This window comes from Temnothorax longispinosus, chromosome 2 (genome assembly GCF_030848805.1).
Source record: "Temnothorax longispinosus isolate EJ_2023e chromosome 2, Tlon_JGU_v1, whole genome shotgun sequence".
Classification (NCBI taxonomy): Eukaryota; Metazoa; Arthropoda; class Insecta; order Hymenoptera; family Formicidae; genus Temnothorax; species Temnothorax longispinosus.
In genome coordinates this window covers 11,108,340-11,128,538 of record NC_092359.1, presented here as the reverse complement: position 1 = coordinate 11,128,538, position 20,199 = coordinate 11,108,340, and the positions used below count along the sequence as shown (strand labels likewise).

At 32.7% G+C, this 20,199-nt stretch overlaps 1 protein-coding gene across 1 annotated transcript; it reads right to left on the bottom strand.

Annotated features, from left to right (window-relative positions):
* Nucleotides 1–423: 423 nt before the first annotated feature.
* Nucleotides 424–17,995, bottom strand: LOC139809194 (F-box/LRR-repeat protein 4-like). Its single transcript, XM_071771915.1, has 7 exons — nucleotides 17,965–17,995; nucleotides 17,041–17,337; nucleotides 1,619–1,831; nucleotides 1,422–1,524; nucleotides 832–1,330; nucleotides 516–748; nucleotides 424–428 (listed from the first exon to the last, which is right to left on the bottom strand). Exons 3-7 carry the CDS (start codon nucleotides 1,829–1,831, stop codon nucleotides 424–426), a joined length of 1,053 nt encoding a protein of 350 aa, XP_071628016.1. The 5' UTR covers nucleotides 17,041–17,337; nucleotides 17,965–17,995.
* Between the last annotated feature and the right edge of the window lie 2,204 nt (nucleotides 17,996–20,199).

Sequence of the window (20,199 nt, the reverse complement as noted above, 5' to 3'; positions counted from 1 at the left end):
TATATATGGGTGTATTAGTCATACACAATTTACCTGTAATCTGAAATATTATATTTATTTATGTACATACCTTTCAACATTTTGCATGTTATCGAAATTCTTAATAGAACCGAGTTGTCAACAAATTGGCAGTTACTTAATCGTAAGTGCGTTAAACCCTTGCCGCAAATGTTGACAAATTTGTTGAAATGCCCAACAGAAATGTTGCTGTGTGTCAGATCTAACCGTTGTAAATATTTACATGTAAATGCAAAGTAAAATAAAACATTGTGAATACAAAAAGATTTCGTATATCGCAAATTTCGTAAATTTAAACATTTAAAGAGAAAAGGATCCCGTGTTAAAATATTGAAGCGTTTATTTACTTGGCTCAAACGGCACAATGACCTTATATCCAAGTTTTTTAATATTATTAGTACTATTTTATCCTGTAAAATTAAAAAAAAAATTAATACATGAGATTATATTGTAATAAATATTGGTACGACTTACGAGAAATAGATTTCTTCGAATACTTACAGGAAGCGTAGAAAAACTGTTACATGATTGCTCTTCGGATTCATTCAAATAGAGTTCGATATATTTTATTAACTTTGCATAATTTGGATAATGTCGTAAGAAATGGTTTCTATAAATGCCTCTCTTAATAAATGGGTTCCTATATCTCTGCTTAGAAGGTGCCACATCTATTTTCTGTGACATTTGCTTGTGTCCGAACTTGCTCTTGTTAAAACTCTTTGCTGTATTGCTGCAAATCATATATTAGAAAATTTTATTTTTATTATTAAGAGAATAATAAAGAAAAATTAAATATTACGATGATTATTATACCTTTTACAAATAACGCAATATTTTGAGAAATTTTTTTGCAGATGAACTATATCCAAGTGTGCAGCTTCATGATCAGGTGTTAAATTATGGCTGTCCCCATGGCAAGGATACTTGCAGTTAATACTTTTTAACAAATTAGTCAAATTCAGTATAGGACTTTTAGGTACGACTAATTCTGACGTGCCAATTAGCTCCACAGCATCTAGGTGTGTGGAATAGTCCCAATGGCTGTACAAAAATTGTAGTCTGAGTTCTTTGATTTTGAAGTCACAGAACTTTAACGGCGGCGAAAATATCCGCGATGTCAAAGGAACTGCATTCTGGGGTGGTCCACTCCATAATAGAAACCATTGGTTCTTCCTCTGTTTTTTCTTGATGAGAGTTATGTCATTTAGATACCATTGTTCATCTCGAGCCCAAATATTAGTTACATACCCAGGATTATATACTTCATATATAGAGACTCGGAATGGATATACGGCTTCATGAAACTCGATATCTTCAAAATAGAAAATTTAATTATAATCTTTTCTAAAATAAATGTATCTTTTTTAACAATATCTTATTTATCAATTTTAAATGTTACATACCAAGATAATTACAATACATGTGGCTATTATCTTGTGGTGTACCGTATGAGTCTGTTAGAGGTTTCTGCCATGGAGATGTCGAGATGTCGAAACCCTTAGTTCTCTATATTAAAAGATCAAGAAAATATTGTAGTATAAAATTATAGATTATGATTACTTTTTACAACACAATAACAGATGTCAAGAAATATACATACCATGACAAATGTACTTAAAAAATCTCCATAATTAGGAAAATTGGTAGGTGGTCTGATTATCCTTTCAGAAGTTTCCATTATGCTCGGAGTATTCTTATAGTTATACTCTTTAACTCTGTCATTGCTATACTTTACATATTGATAGATAAAGTTAACACGATCCTCACCTGCTACTACTTTATTGATTGAATGATAAGATGCCATATTCTCCATCTAAAAAAAGATTAAAGATACGGAGTATAATGATCTTGAGCTGTTCTTAGCATAAGTATCTTAAAATGCTATATTGTAATATGATATATCTATTACAATTATACTGTAAAATGTATATCTAATTGTGAGTTCTTGCTTGCTTTTATGCTGTCAGCATGCTAACAAACTGAAAGTAATATTATTTTTGTTTGTTCATCAGGGTATATCATACAAACGCTATTTGTGAGCCGAACAATAATTAGCACGTATAGTAAAATCAAAATATTTAAAAAATGGCATTTAACAATAATTAACAATAATTCTTAAAATTAGTAACGAATGAATTTTATATGTCTTTATATTTATTAGGAAGTAAAGATAATTTTGTATTATAATAAAATTCATACTAATTTTAGATAGTAATCTTAATTAATAGGACATTGAAATTAGCTCTGTTCTTTTAACTGAAACATAAATAATTATTAAATATATATAATTATTATAATTAAATATGAGTGATTAAAATAACTTGATGAATTAAAAAATATATATGTTAGTCAAAAATATACAACGTATAATCACAGTATAAAGGCCATTGCACCCTTGGCGGAAAAAATTTCTATGAATAACTACAAAATTTGACTAGAAATAGAATTTTGTACATTTTTGTTGAAATATTTAATTTAAAAATTTAAGAAGAAACAAAATCTTAAAAAATTAAAACATCCGCTTACTTGTAGAATACTACAATTATTTATAAATGACTATAGAAATCTACCACAATTTACGTATCGTAAAACTATGCAACTTAGAATCTAATTCAGTTTTTAGTTTCTCATCTACTGCGTACAAATACTAACAAATACCGGTTTGTTTGTACAGCTCAAAAATTTATTACAATTATGGCTAATTAAAATTTTTAATTTTTAGTTAAATGTTACAAGTTTTTACACAAATCTTCCAAAATTCATCTATTATTAATAACTTCTTAATTCGCAGAAGTCAAAATACTTATGTTCTTATTTTCGTATAGTTTGCTGTAAGACCCAATAGAAAAATACACAAATGTACAATTTTTTACCTAATTAAATTTCTGACTCGTGAATGATTGTAATTTCGCATATCATACTACAAGGTCCTATAGAAAACAACAAAATTCTTAAGCCTTTTACGAATCGTGAATCCATGGAAATCTACATGTATTCGCTTTTTTTAGATTTTTATAAGATATTACAATTTTTCATGGAAATGTTGAAGGTTTGGTTGAAGGTCTGTTAATTTCCATGTAAAATTGTAGTATCTTATAAACATCTAAAAAAAAACAAATTTATGTAGATTTTCATGAATTCACGAGTTGTAAAAGGCTTAAGGATTTTGTCGTTTTCTGTAGAACCTTGTACTATTGTATGCAAAATTACAACCATTCACGAATCAGAAATTTATATAGGTAAAAAATTGTACATTTATGTATTTTTCTATCAAGAGACACGGCAGTGTCTCGCGCCAAGTACACGCGGAGCGAGTTAGACTTTACAACAGACTATACGAAAATAAAAACATAAGTATTTTGACTTCTGCGAATTAAGAAGTTATTAATAATAGATGAATTTTAGAAGATTTGTGTAAAAACTTGTAACATTTAACTAAAAATTACACATTTTAATTAGCCATAATTGTAATAAATTTTTGAGCTGTACAAACAAATCGGTATTTGTTAGTATTTGTACGCAGTTGTAGTATTTTATGAGAAACTAAAAACTGAATTAGATTCTAAGTTGCATAGTTTTACGATACGTAAATTGTGGTAGATTTCTATAGTCATTTATAAATAATTGTAGTATTCTACAAGAGTAAGCAGATGTTTTAATTTTTTAAGATTTTTTTTTCTTAAATTTTTAAAATTTGTAGATCTTTGTACTATTTTTTATAAAATTGTAGTTTTTCATAAAATACTACTTGCAATAATTTCTTGATTTGAAAACATTGTATAATTTGTGGTACTATTTCGTAGATATTTCTACAAAAAAATTACTATTTCTACAAAAAATTAAATATTTCAACAAAAATGTACAAATTTCTATTTCTACTTAAATTTTGTAGTTATTCATAGAAATTTTTTCCGCCAGGGCAATAAGCTATTGACTAATAAGATTTTTACAATCCAAGAATAATCGATTGTAGTTGGTCAACTTTTACTGCTTACGTTTTACCGCATACTCTTACAGTTATTGTACAATGGGTTTAAGATCTTCCGGAATGTATTTTTTATCTTACACAATGTATCTTTTTTTCTCATTTTCCGATACGCGTTATAACATGTTCTACCACGTGGTGCGTTGTCGACTACGCCCTTTACGAAGTCGCGTACCAGTATTTCGGATTCGGAAAGCTTTTGCTGGGATTCGGATTAATGAGGGCAATTAATTTGCAATTGCTTTTATGAAAACAAATAACAAGAATATATATTTTGTACTCGAAGTACAGGATTACAATGGGTAACGCCCCGATTGCATCATCTCGCTTCACTCGCGATTTTCGTATGAAAAACGATATATTTCCGAAAAATATTTACCTCTGGATGTTAATAAGCTTGTAATTAAGCCTGCGGATAACGGTTGCGGACGGATACTTTCCCTACTCGTCGGATGTCGAACGATTATTCACGGATCACTCGGATACGCAACGTGGACCCGACGACGGTTCGGCAGGAAAAGATCTCGCTTCCGGGTGCATATCAAAGTTGGCTATACTAGGGCTGCGTTCGGCGGCCCCGGACCAATCAGGGCGTTTCCCGGGATCCCCTCTCATTGTGAAAAACGCGCCGGGCTACTGGGTAAACCGGGCTTCGGTCTAAGATCCCAGTAGTAGATTTCACCGCGTAAAAAAAAAAAGGGCTGCGTTTGGAAACTTTACCCGGGTGCACCTCAGGAGGAAAATTTTCCACCCTGAAATTTCAAAGTGAATGCGGGCAACTTATTACATTTGGCGGCATTTTTTAAACTGTAGCAATGGAGTTTCTTCTTCTATGGAACTGTTCCGAATGGATTCCAATTGAAATTATTCCGTTTTCCCTAAAAAGCAATAGAAATCTGGGGAATAATTGAATTGCGATCGGAATGTATTCTTAACATTTCCAGTCGGTTCTAGTATATCTCTGTGTCCAGTACTTCGTATACAATACACCAGGTATTACGTGTCTTTTGCTTCCTCAAAGAGGCTGCTTTGTTTTCGTAAAAAAAAAAATTTTTTTGTTTTTCTGAACGTGTTCAGAATGTTCTAAAACGTCGAAAAATTGAAATTTTAAAAAATGTCTGTATGTATGTATGTGTGTGTGTGTGTATGTGTGTATGTGCCAAATTTACCGAAATTTCTATAACTCCAGAACTAATCAACCAAATCTTAACGAATTATATATGAAATAAAAGTAGAAAAAACTGAACAATATAATAAAATTAGAAATAGATCGATATCTCCAAATTTGCGGAAGTTAGAGCAACCATGGACATTTTTTAAAAAATTTAAAATTTAAATTTAAAAAAAGAACCTCTTGATTATTGATTATCAGCAATTTTTATTAATTCTATTATATTGTTCAGTTTTTTCTACCCCTATTTCATATATAATTCGTTAAGATTTGGTTGATTAGTTCTGGAGTTATAGAAATTTCGGTTTTGGCACATACACACATACACACACACACACACATACATAAATACAGACATTTTTTTAAATTTCAATTTTTCGACGTTTTAGAACATTCTGAACACGTTTAGAAAAACAAAAAAAATTTTTTTTACGAAAACAAAGCTTCTTGTATAAGGAAGCAAAAGACACGTAATACCTGGTGTATTGTATACGAAGTACTGGACACAGAGATATACTAGAACCGACTGGAAATGTTGGGAATGGATTCCGATCGAAATTCAATTATTCCCTAGATTTCTATTGTTTTTTAGCGAAAACGGAATAATTTCAATCGGAATCCATTCGGAACAGTTTCATAGAAAAAGAAACTCCATTGCTACAGTTTAAAAAATGCCGCCAAATGTAATAAGTTACCCGCATTCACCCTGAAATTTCAGGGTGGAAAATTTTCCTCCTGAGATGCACCCGGGTGAAGTTTTCGAACGACTTCATCTCTGTCACACAGGTACAACCCTAACGTTTCCGAACAGCGTGAGCCTCGGCGGGTGCAATCGGGTGAAGTTTCCGAATGCAGCCCTACTGGGATCTTAGGGCCAATTTCACCAACCACAGTTAGCTTAACCGATGGTTAAAGTTAGCAGAATTGACCAATAGAAATGAATCCACCCTGCTTTCTATTGGTCAATCCTGCAAACTTTAACCGTCAGTTAAGCTAACTGTGGTTGGTGAAATTGGTTCTTAGACCGAAGCCCGGTTTACCCAGTAGCCTGGCGCGTTTTTCACAATGAGAGAGGATCCCGGGAAACGCCCTGATTGGTCCGGGGCCGCCGAACGCAGCACTAAGTATAGCCAGTTTCGATATGCACCCGGAAGCGAGATCTTTTCCTGCCGAACCGTCGTCGGGTCCACGTTGCGTATCCGAGTGATCCGTGAATAATCGTTCGACATCCGACGAGTAGGGAAAGTATCCGGCCGCAACCGTTATCCGCAGGCTTAATTACAAGCTTATTAACATCCGGAGGTATATATTTTTCGGAAATATATCGTTTTTCATACGAAAATCGCGAGTGAAGCGAGATGATGCAATCGGGGCGTTACCCATTGTAATCCTGTACTTCGAGTACAAAATATATATTCTTGTTATTTGTTTTCATAAAAGCAATTGCCCTCATTAATCTGAATCCCAGCAAAAGCTTTCCGAATCCGAAATACTGGTACGCGACTTCGTAAAGGGCGTAGTTGACAACGCACCACGTGGTAGAACATGTTATAACGCGTATCAGAAAATGAGAAAAAAAGATACATTGTGTAAGATAAAAAATACATTCCGGAAGATCTTAAACTTATTGTACAATAACTGTAAGAGTATGCGGTAAAACGTAAGCAGTAAAAGTTGACCAAATACAATCGATTATTCTTGGATTGTAAAAATCTTATTAGTCAATAGCTTACTGCCCTGGCGGAAAAAATTTCTATGAATAACTACAAAATTTAAGTAGAAATAGAAATTTGTACATTTTTGTTGAAATATTTAATTTTTTGTAGAAATTATACAATGTTCTCAAATCAAGAAATTATTGCAAGTAGTATTTTATGAAAAACTACAATTTTATAAAAAATAGTACAAAGATCTACAAATTTTAAAAATTTAAGAAAAAAAAATCTTAAAAAATTAAAACATCTGTTTACTCTCTTGTAGAATACTACAATTATTTATAAATGACTATAGAAATCTACCACAATTTACGTATCGTAAAACTATGCAACTTAGAATCTAATTCAGTTTTTAGTTTCTCATAAAATACTACAACTGCGTACAAATACTAACAAATACCGATTTGTTTGTACAGCTCAAAAATTTATTACAATTATGGCTAATTAAAATGTGTAATTTTTAGTTAAATGTTACAAGTTTTTACACAAATCTTCCAAAATTCATCTATTATTAATAACTTCTTAATTCGCAGAAGTCAAAATACTTATGTTTTTATTTTCGTATAGTCTGTTGTAAAGTTCAATAAAAAAATACATAAATTTACAATTTTTTACCTATATAAATTTCTGATTTGTGAATGGTTGTAATTTTACATACAATACTACAAGGTTCTACAGAAAACGACAAAATCCTTAAGCCTTTTACAACTCGTGAATTTATGAAAATCTACATAAATTTGCTTTTTTTAGATGTTTATAAGATACTACAATTTTACATGGAAATTAACAGAAGGTCTGTTAATTTCCATGTAAAATTGTAGTTTCCATGGAAAGGTTGAAGGTCTGTTAATTTCCATGTAAAATTTTAGTATCTTATAAACATCTAAAAAAAAGCAAATTTATGCTTTTGCTTTTTTTAGATTGCTCGCGGTTGTTACCTCCGGTAGGGCGAATGCACGGAAATCCAAATGTGTGTGTGTGTGGGGGGGGAGTGGGGTGTGGACGTGTGTACTATTTAAAATACTAGCTGGTTACCCGGGCTTCGCCCCGGAGGACATATGTAATAAGTAACATATGTAAGACACGCAAATAGTCTCTCTCTCCTTCTCTCTCTCTCTCTCTCTCCCTCTCTCTCTCTCTCTCCCTCTCTCTCCCTCTCTCCCTCTCTCTCTCCCTCTCCCTCTCTCCCTCTCTCTCTGTCTCTTCCTCTCTCTCTCTCTCTCCTTTTCTCTCTTCCTCTCTCCCTCTCTCTCTCCCTCTCCCTCTTCCTCTCCCTCTCCCTCTTTCTCTTCCTCTCCCTCTCCTTCTCCCTCTCCCTCACCCTCTCCCTCTCCCTCTCCCTCTCTCTCTCTCTTTCTCCCCCCTCTCTTCCTCTCTCTCTGGAAAATTTCGTAACCGATTTCCAAAAAGATACCGGTTCTCAAAAAGATCGGTAACGAAAAACTATACAGTTTATAGCACTCCCCGGGAAATTCTACCCCTGTTTTATATACAATTCTTTAAAATTTGATCAATTATTTCCCGAAAAATTTGTCAAACTTCTGATACCAGTTTCCAAAAAGATCGGTAACAAAAAATTATATACTTTATAGCACTCCCCGGGAAATTCAACCCCTATTTTATGTACAATTCTTTGTCATTTAGTCATTTGGAACCGGTTTCCAAAAAAATCGGTAACAAAAAATAGTACACTTTATAGCACTCCTCAGGAAATTTTACCCTTACTTCATGTATAATTCTTTGAAATTTAATCAATTATTTCCTGAAAAATTGGAAAAATTAAAAAAACCGGTTTCCAAAAAGATCGGTAACAAAAACTGTACACATCATGGCGCTCCTCATAAATATTCTACCCTTATTTCATATACAATTCTTTGCGATTCGGTCAATTAATTTCCAAAAAATTGGAAAAATTTTTAATACCGGCTTCCAAAAAAATCGGTAACAAAAAATTATACACTTTATAGCACTCCTCGGAAAATTCTACCCCTGTTTCATATGTAATTCTTTGAAATTCGGTCAGTTATTTTCCGAAAAATTTGAAAAAATTAGAAAAACCGGTTTCCAGAAAATCGGTAACGAAAAACTATACACATCATGGCACTTCCCGGAAAATTCTACCCCTGTTTCATATATTTTTGGTAAAAATTCGGTCCAATTAATTTCCGAAAAATTTAAAAAAATTTCTAATACCGGCTTCCAAAAAGATCGGTAACAAAAAATTATACACTTTATAGCACTCTCCGGAAAATTCCACCCCTGTTTCATACGTAATTCTTCGAGATTCGGTTGATTATTTCCCAAAAAATTAAAAAAATTAAAAAAATCGGTTTCCAAAAAATCGGTAGCAAAAAACTATACACTTTATGACACTCCCCAGAAAATTCTACCCCTATTTCATGTATCCTTGATAAAAATTCGGTCCACTAACGAATGAGTAGTTCGCGGACAGACGGACAGACGGACGGACGGACAAACAAACAGTCGGGTTTTATATAATAGTATGATGTAAAATCCTCTCGCGGCGTGTTGCTTTCGCTCGCGGTCGTTACCTCTGGCGCTGCTCGGGCGAAAATTTCCCAAGTCCCGCGCGGCGTGTTGCTTTCGCTCGCGGTCGTTACCTCCGGTTTTAAACATGTATGTGGTGCTGGGTAAAGTTTTTTTTATAATAACGCTTTTTATTTTACAGATAAGTTAGAATAAAGAAGTTTTTTTCTTTTTGTAATTATGCGGCGCGACGTTGGCCCAATAGGCCTATTTTGTAATGAGCCGGCACTGATTTCTGACATTCACCCGACATTAAAAAAAAAATTATATTTGTATATCCGATTCGAAATTTTATTACTCTTTTTAAACTGAATTTGTTTCTTAAGAATTTTTGAGAAATTATATATTTGCGCTGGTTATGATACATGTAGACTATATATAACACTTACATCAAATTAAGAAGTAGTCTACCACGTAAGACGGTTATTTTGGCTCACAATCCAGAGGTCCCGAGATCTCGAGTTCGAATTCCATCAAGGTAAGTGTGTTTTTCAAGTACGAGAAAATATTTATAATCATAGGTTGCATCTTAAGAAACAAAGTTAAAAAGTAGTAATAAAATTTAAAAATAAATATGATTTTTTTATGCTGGGTGAATTTCCTCATTAGAGAGTGTTTTAATTCTAGTATTTCCTTGTAGTCTACTGTACTCAAATAGATATAGAAATGTGTAGAATATCAGTATTAGTTGTAGTTTGGTGTAGTTTTATCGAAAAATTTATAGATCAAGATGCACTAAAAAAATACAAAAATTTACAAAAGTGTTCCAATTCTAGCATTTTCATGTAGGATTTTGTAGTACTTCTTAAATTCATGTAGAATTTAATAGATTCTGGCAATTATATTTTATAGTTTTTTGTAGTACACTTTTATTTTTTTTTTAATTTTGTAGAAATATTTCCGCCAGGGACTGCATATGGAACATGGATGAGACGGGAATTACAACCGTTCAGACACCGAATAAAGTCATCGGACGTCGAGGAGTGAAACAAATCGGGCGAGTGACTTCTGCGGAAAGAGGAACCCTCGTAACTATTTTTAATAATGTTTCGCATAAAAATTTTAAATAAATTTTTATATTTTTCTCTTAAAAAACAATTATTAAAATGTATCCTATTATTTTTTAAGATTAGATGTACGTATATGTATTGAAAATGCAGTGCAGACTGTTATACACCGGCACATTTTAGATTTCAATTTTTCCACCGTTGTCGTTTTTGCTCTATACCGGTCAAACAAAGCGACGTAGACAAAAATTTCCTATATAAATTTTATAGCTAAAGGTTCACTCTTTGCAGTGGTATACTACATTTAACTACAATTATTTATTTTGTTGTTAAAAATCGGCACCGAAAAAAAATGGACTGTTTAGCCCCAATCTCCTCTATATCTAATTGTGAGTTCTTGCTTGCTTTTATGCTGTCAGCATGCTAACAAACTGAAAGTAATATTATTTTTGTTTGTTCATCAGGGTATATTATACAAACGCTATTTGTGAGCCGAACAATAATTAGCACGTATAGTAAAATCAAAATATTTAATAAATAGCATTTAACAATAATTAACAATAATTCTTAAAATTAGTAACGAATGAATTTTATATCTTTTTATATTTATTAGGAAGTAAAAATAATTTTGTATTATAATAAAATTCATACTAATTTGAGATAGTATTCTTAATTAATAGGACATTGAAATTAGCTCTGTTCTTTTAACTGAAACATTAATTATCAAACATATATAATTATTATAATTAAATATGAGTGATTAAAATAACTTGATGAATTAAAAAATATATATGTTAGTCAAAAATATACAACGTATAATCACAGTATAAAAGCCATTGCACCCCTGCCGGAAAAAATTTCTATGAATAACTACAAAATTTGACTAGAAATAGAAATTTGTACATTTTTGTTGAAATATTTAATTTTTTGTAGAAATAGTTATTTTTTGTAAAAATATCTACGAAATAGTACCACAAATTACAATGTTCTTAAATCAAGAAATTATTGCAAGTAGTATTTTATAAAAAATTATAATTTTATAAAAAATAATACAAAAATCTACAAATTTTAAAAATTTTAAAAAATTAAAACATTTGCTTATACTTGTAGAATACTACAATTATTTGTAAATGACTATAGAAATCTACCACAATTTACGTATCGTAAAACTATGCAACTTAGAATCTAATTCAGTTTTTAGTTTCTCATAAAATACTTACAACTGCGTACAAATACTAACAAATACCGGTTTGTTTGTACAGCTCAAAAATTTATTACAATTATGGTTAATTAAAATTTGTAATTTTTAGTTAAATGTTACAAGTTTTTACACAAATCTTCCAAAATTCATCTATTATTAATAACTTCTTAATTTGCAGAAGTCAAAATACTTAAGTTTTTATTTTCGTATAGTCTGTTGTAAAGTCCAATAGAAAAATACATAAATGTACAATTTTTTACCTATATAAATTTCTTATTCGTGAATGGTTGTAATTTTGCATACAATACTACACGGTTCTACAGAAAACGACAATAGTATATTACACTACAAGGGCCGAAAGTTGAATTTTCGGCCCTGCGCGTCATGATGCCCCGAGGCGAATAAGCCTTTTACAACTCGTAAATTCGTGAAAATCTACATTTTGTGTGAGCACTGTTAGAATTAAATTTTTTTATTTTTTATGTCAAAAGTGACTTAATAAAGTGTTCATTTTTCTCTTTTACTTTAACACGTTTACATTTATTCTAGTAAAATCCATAATATCCCAAAAACAGATAACGCTATTTTCATATCAAATGTTATCGTATAAAATAATGTTTTAGTTCCCAGATGTTTCTATTACGCTAGGATAACAAATTATGGTATATATATATATATATATATATATATATATATATATATATATATATATATATATAAAGGAAGATGTCCTGACTGACTGACTGACTGACTGACTCATCAACGCCCAGCCCAAACCCCTGAACCGAATTTTTACCAAAAGTATATGAAATAGGGGTAGAATTTTCCGGGGAGTGCCACTATGTGTATAGTTTTTTGTTACCGATTTTCTGGAAACCGGTTTTTCTAATTTTTCTAATTTTTCGGGAAATAATTCACCGAATTTCAAAGAATTGTAGATCAAACAGGGGTAGAATTTTCAGGGAAGTGCTATGAAATGTATAATTTTTCGTTACCGATCTTTTGGAAGCCGGTATCGAAATTTTTTCAATCTTTCGGGAATTAATTGACCGAATCTGACAGAATTGTATAAAAAGTAGGGGTAAAATTTTACGGCGAGCGCCATAATGTGTACAGTTTTTGTTACCGATCTTTTTGGAAACCGGTTTTTTTAATTCTTTCAATTTTTCGGGAAATAATTGATTAAATGTCAAAGAATTATACATGAAGTAGGGGTAGAATTTTCCGGGGAGTGCTATAAAGTGTACTATTTTTTATTACCAATCTTTTTAAAAACCGGTTCCGAATGACCGAATCTCAAAGAATTGTACATAAAGTAGGGGTTGAATTTCCCGGGAAGTGCTATGAAGTATATAATTTTTTGTTATCGATCTTTTTAGAAAGCGGTTATTACACGAGTCCGGGAGTGCGCGGCGCGAACGCGAATGATTGTGCGATAGCGAAGCGCAGCGCAACATTTTGAAGTGTATAATTTTTCGTTGCCGATCTTTTGGGAGCCGGTATCGAAATTTTTTCAATTTTTCGGGAATTAATTGACCAAATCTGAAAGAATTGTATATGAAGTAGGGGTAGAATGTTACGGCGAGTGCCATAATGTGTACAGTTTTTGTTACCGATCTTTTTGGAAACCGGTTTTTTTAATTCTTTCAATTTTTCGGGAAATAATTGATTAAATGTCAAAGAATTATATATGAAGTAGGGGTAGAATTTCCCGGGAAGTGCTATAAAGTGTACTATTTTTTATTACCGATTTTTTTAAAAACCGGTTTCGAATGACCGAATCTCAAAGAATTGTACATAAAGTAGGGGTTGAATTTCCTGGGGAGTGCTATCAAGTATATAATTTTTTGTTATTGATCTTTTTGGAAAGCGGTATCAGAAGTTTGACGAATTTTCGGGAAATAATTAATCAAATTTTAAAGAATTGTATTTAGAGAGAGAGAGAGAGAGAGAGACTATTTGCGTGTCTGATTACATATGTCCTCCGGGGCGAAGCCCGGGTAACCAGCTAGTATATATATATATATATATATATATATATATATATATATATATATATATATATATGTATTAGGGTGTGTCATTTTGGAGCAACTTTTTTTTTTATTTTACGAATAGCATATATACTTGTAGGAAGGTAAAATAAGATACCTGTTAAAATTTTAGCTCTTAATATTAATATTAACAGGTCGCTCATCGCAATTTTTTATTTAGTAAGATAGAAAAAATTTTATAACTATCTAACAAACAGTAATACAGCATTGCGCCACATAGATTTTCTGTAGCAAATTTACCGCTCTACAAAAAAGATCTCTTATTATTTTTTCATAAATTCAACCGTTCAAAAGATATTCAAAGTTAAAGTTTGATCAATTTTATAAAACTTGTTTTTGCTTCTTATGAATGTTGTATCATATCGACTATAAAAAATTATGAAATAATTAATACATATTTTTGTAGAAAATTTCGATCTACAAAAAAGGTCTCTTATATATTTTTCATAAATATAACCATGTAGACGATATTAAGGTTTATACTTTGAACTTTAAACCTTAAAATCGTCTAAATGGTTATATTTATGAAAAAAACATAAGAAACCTTTTTTGTAGATCGTTAAATTTTCTACAAAAATATGTATTGATTATTTCATAATTTTTGATAGTCGATATGATACCACATTCATAAGAAGCAAAAACAAGTTTTATAAAATTGATCAAACTTTAACTTTGAATATCTTTTGAACGGTTGAATTTATGAAAAAATGATAAGAGATCTTTTTTGCAGAGCGGTAAATTTGCTACAGAAAATTTATGTGGCGCAATGCTGTATTACTGTTTGTTAGATAGTTATAAAATTTTTTCTATTTTACTAAATGAAAAATAAAAAATCGCGATGAGCAACCTGTTAATATTAATATTAAGGGCTAAAATTTTAACAAGTATTTTATTTTACCTTTCTGCAAGTATATATGCTATTCGTGAAATAAAAAAAAAAGTTGCTCCAAAATGACACACCCTAATGTATATATGTTATTTTTTTGTTACATCTACGTATCCGCTCGCGACATATAATCAATGTATCGATTATATCACATCCATGCTTTACGAAAATTAAAAAAAGTCATTGCGTGCATGAAGAAGACGGAAAAAAATTTATCTCCGTGGCATTATAGCGAAGCATATGCACTATAAATGTATACATATGTATACATATTAATAATATGGAACAATATACATATATTTCAAAATCTTTCTCTTTCTCTCTTCCCCTCCCCCAAAAAAAAATCTTTTATATTATATATTTATATATTTAATATGTGCATGTATGTGAATGCTTCAAGGATTGTAAGATTCAAACAAATAACAAGATGTTATAAAAGTTATGGAGACGAATTCAGATATTTATTTATTCAGACAATGGCTATGTTCAGCAGAGAAAGCTGCTTTGAAACTATTGTAAAATTCGTGAATTTTATTGGTACATGAACTTGGCTTCAGCCAAAATTAAGAGCATACACCAATCAGATTCACAAATCTTACAACAGTTGCAAAGTAGTTTTCTTTGCTGAGTGTAGCCATTTATTCGCATCATTAGTTGCATATACATGAGCCATAAAAAGTGGGGTCGAGACAGTTGACAGGAAATCTCAGGTATATATGGTCGGATTCTCCTCAGTTGAGCCCGAGCTATTCGAACGGTCATTATGTTACAGAAGTGCACTCTTGTTTTTCACTCTCGTCGCGAACGAAAATGCAGAGGAGCGTCAAGCAGCGTTACGCAATTAAATTTTGCGTAAAACTTGGAAAAACAGCTTCTCAGAAACGTTAGAAATGTTGAAGACAGCGTCGTCCGCGAGAATGAAAAACAAGAGTGCACTTCTGTAACGTACCGACTGTTCGAAAGGCTTGGACTCAATTGAGGAGGATTTGACCGTATACCTGAATTTCTCCCTCAACTATCTTGACTCTTACTTTCTTCATGCAGCCTTCCTGGAGAGAGAATAAAGAAATCATTCTGATTACTTTCCAGAAACACCATGTACATCTTAATTGTGTATCAGAATTGTATCCTAGCTAATTTTTAGATCTATCCAGATAAACTTGGGCTGTACTTCCGAATGGACCACCCTTCCAATTGAGATGGGGTTTTGCAAGAAATTTTGTCACAATATCTATAAAGATATAGAGATTATTTATCGATGTTCTACTTTTGAGTTTTTTATAGTTTTCTAGATTTTAGCCTGACAATCGTAAACAAAGCATGCGGCGCTCTACTTCAGGTACGAGATAACGTGTACCGCAAATAAATGTTTAATTATTTATAAAAATAAAAATATTTTAATAACAATTTAGCGGAAGGTACGATTTTAGCATATTTCTTCTATAGAGAGACGTTCTAGAGGCACAGCATGACGTGCGCGCTCGGCCGTCGATCCTCGAGCGGCGAATATTAGCGGCCCACTGTATCCATGCATATGTTATGGTCAAAGCTCGAAACGCGACATTTCTATGATTAACTGGTCAATTCTGCGGAATGTCCAAGCGTCTTGATTAAAGAGTTTCTAGGAATAGGCTGGGAGTTAGATTAGTTTTTTTATCCGGGGGAGAGGCTTCGCCGCAGGCGCCTATTTGTGTACTGTCTATACATACATATCAGCAATTGAATTACTACAAAACTTATTTGACCAAGACGCTTGACCGTTCGGCAGAATTAACTTGCGTTTCGAGGGTAATTCTAGGATTGACTAATCAATTCTGCCAAATTTACGCTTTGACCATAACACATTCCTTATAGAAATTTAATACTGTAAATGATTTTTTGGCTAGTAATTAATCACTTAAAAGCACTATTAAAAGCACTGTTAATAGTGCTTTTAATAGTGCTTTTAAATGATTAATCACTAGCTAAAAAATCACTTACAGTATTAAATTTCTATAAGGGATACACTTTTCCACCCACACAACAATTGGTTATCTTCTTTCTAATGTTATTCTCAATCCATACAGTGGGATATAATGTAAGACATTTTTATGATTGTTAGGTTAAAACCTAGAAAACTATAGAAAACCTTAAGATATTATAGGATCGATAAATAATCTCTAGATATCGTAACAAAATCATCTGCAAAACCCCATCCCAATCGGAAAGGTGGTCCATTTGGAAGAACCCCCCAAACTTGCATAGCTGCATAATTATAACCATATGCATAAAGAAAAATTTTTAACAATTTTGTGCACGGTTTTGTGATAGAAATACAATTGAATAATTTTTTTTATAAATATGGTTGTGCTGTACAAAATTATTTGGATATACCTAAAAACCAGCATAAAAAAATATATGAATACAGCCGATCGACTTGTAAGTTGAACTCGTCGGAGCCGATGGAGTGTACTTACTTCAGAAATGCAGATTTTGCGGCGCAGTCGTCTTGTGATAAGCGTTTATTTAGCGAGGATCTTGATTTTTTTGAAAAATATACCAGGAAAATGTAGGCACAGCGGACACACTTTAGAGACGGTATTTGTAGTCGGATCTTATGTTTAAAACTATCTTTTTTTATGTACAATCTTAAGATGTCATAAACTAATCAACAGAACCGTATTAACATCTTAAGACGTTACTTAAGACGATTTTGAAATAAGAACGGACTATGAATACCGGACTAGGTTGCGTTTCAATACTCACTGCCAGTACTGAAAGTACCAAAAAATATATATATATAAATTAATCAAAGGAAGATGGAGCGTGGAGCCGTAACAAGGTGTTGGTGTTCATATATTCTATACTTACGTATAGAAATATCGAATTGTAATGTACATACTGTACATATACATATGTATATTCCAATTTAATAAACTGCGCGCCGCAAATTTGTCGGACTTGAAACACAGCTATTTGGAAAATTAATAACCTTCCCTACCCCGGAATTAAATCTACACGATTTAATTGTTTTAAAAAACGTAAAGAATTTATTGCTTAAAATATTAACTCAGCCAGGATTCGAACCTGGAACCTCATTCCGTGAAGGGCGTCGTACCAATTCGACTACCGAGGCATGTGGTAATATTTATCGCAATAACCGGTTATTAACTTGAAAAACGCATGTCTATATATATATGCCCGCGTATATAAATATAATAGTAAAGGCTCACAAGATTAGAAATCAATCAAAGGAAGATGGAGCGTGGAGCCGTAACAAGGTGTTGGTGTTCATATATTCTATACTTACGTATAGAAATATCGAATTGTAATGTACATACTGTACATATACATATATTCCAATTTAATAATAATAAAAATATATAGTTTATGTTACGTACTGGCAGCGAATATCGGAACGCAATCCAAGTCACACGTAAACTGCGAAAGTAAGCCCTATCGCGGCATAATATATCTAGATCGATCGTTTGCCTTTATTTAAGGAGTGGGGGTAGTGCGTACAAAATGCGTACAAAACATATTATTTGAGGAGGGGATGGCGTTGCGAGAGAGGAAGAAGAAACTAAAATGGGTATTGTTTTGTACGCATGCGCGAAAGAGAGCGAACAAAGGAGCACTAGGCTGCATTCGAGGAGCGCGCTATTAGCGCTATTGCATCATTCTGTCTTTATCGCTCATCAGGTGTAAAACAAGGATAGAAAAAGCAAATAGCGCTAAGCGCGCTCCCGAATCCAGCCCTAGAGTCCCATAAAGAGAGAAGCGCCAAATCTGAACAGTTTCTGATTGGTTTCCGGAGTCACGCGATTTTTCATTCCCATCTTCTAACCATTGCGTACGTGTGTGCGTACATGTACAGGCACCGGTATAAATGGTGTCCCGACGACAGCTAGGTGTATGTACGTATGTCACACGCATACACGCATCGGAAAGAATGATGTTTCTTGGTAGCTGAGTCTGCGCGTTAAGTCACACGTATGATGCGCGCTTTGTGTGTATTCGTGCATCTACACACGTATATCGAGCAACCGAAAGACACCATTTCTGTCGGTGCGTGTACAGGGGCACGCATGTGTGTACACGGCACGGAAGACATCCCTTCCACATGCTACTGCACGCTACCGAGCATGCCCGTTTCTGGCATAATTGGTTAGAAGATGACGGCCGCCGGGAAGTGGTGGGAAAGGCTGGCACTTCTCTTATTATAGAATGGCGTCCCATAGAGCGGATTACGCAGAAGCGGAACAAGTGTATCACCAATCACAAGATCGTTCTCTGATAGAACCCTTTCAAAGATTCCGTCGAAACGGTCCCGTGATTGGTAATACGCTCGTTCCGCTTCCGCGTAATCCGCTCCATGGGACCCGATCCTAAGAAGTACAAAATAGAATGTATCCTTTTCTACATGCACCTTTACCTCCCACTTCTCAATATTCGGTCTAGATATAGTATTGGCTGCGTTCCGATATTCACTGCCAGCACTGAAAATTTATAGTTTACGTCACGTATTATACACTATAGATTTTCAGTTCTGTCATTGAATATCGGAACGCAGTCATTATGACTACGTTTTTACACAGCCCGATTTACGCTGAAGTTATATATAACATCGATGTTATAACTTTGGCGTAAATTAAGTCGTGTAAACGTAGTCAATGTCCATGTTTTACATTTTAGACGGAACCCGTTTACTAACGCCTCTCCGATACAGCACAAAATATTTTAAAAATACTTTAAATATTTTTTAGGAAGATTAGAATAATTCACAAAAATATTTTTTAAATGTTCCTATGTCTGCCAGATCATGTCAGAAAAATATCTTTAAAAATATTTTAAAAATATTGCAAATAAATATAGTCAATAATATTTGTAAAATTTTTTAGAAATATTACTTCAAAAAATAAAATGTGTTTAACCCAATCAGCAATAATTATTTCACGTTTAAAAGGTTTTTTTAATATTTGAAAAATATACATGTTTACATCTTAATTTGGAAAATATTATTTTGTATGTACTTATATCTATATTATAGCAGCAATGTTGGGTTAGCCTTGCATTGTATTGCTGGCAAAGTATGTCTCGCGGATGTTATGATTTTGCCTCGCCGGAAGCCTGCGTATATTAGTTCCCAACTGAAATTTACTTACGAGTTACAATAATAAATAAAAAATATTTTTTAAATATTTTGGAACGAGATTATAAAACAGTAAGAGTATGTAGATTTGAATTAATATTTCAAAAATATATTCAAACATTTAAGTATATATTGTCTGGGTGATAAAGAAGAACATTTTTATAAATATTTTTAAAAGAGTCTTAAAATATTCTTAAAAATGTTACCACAAAAGCTTTTTAAACCATTTTTAAATATTCCTAAAACCATTTTAAAATGTGTAAGAAACGAATATGCGTTTAATTTTCCCGGCAACTGGCGCCGCCTGTCGCATGCGAGCGCTGCGGTAACCTCATCCGCGTGAGGCGTTAGTGTATCAGCGCGAGCCAATGGCATTGGCGAACGGTTGTGATTGGGTGAGCGAGATGAGGAGATACCTCATGCGTTGTTTTGCAAAAGCGTAACGGTCGAACAGGTTCGTGCATGTTCTGGCTCGTCCGGACGT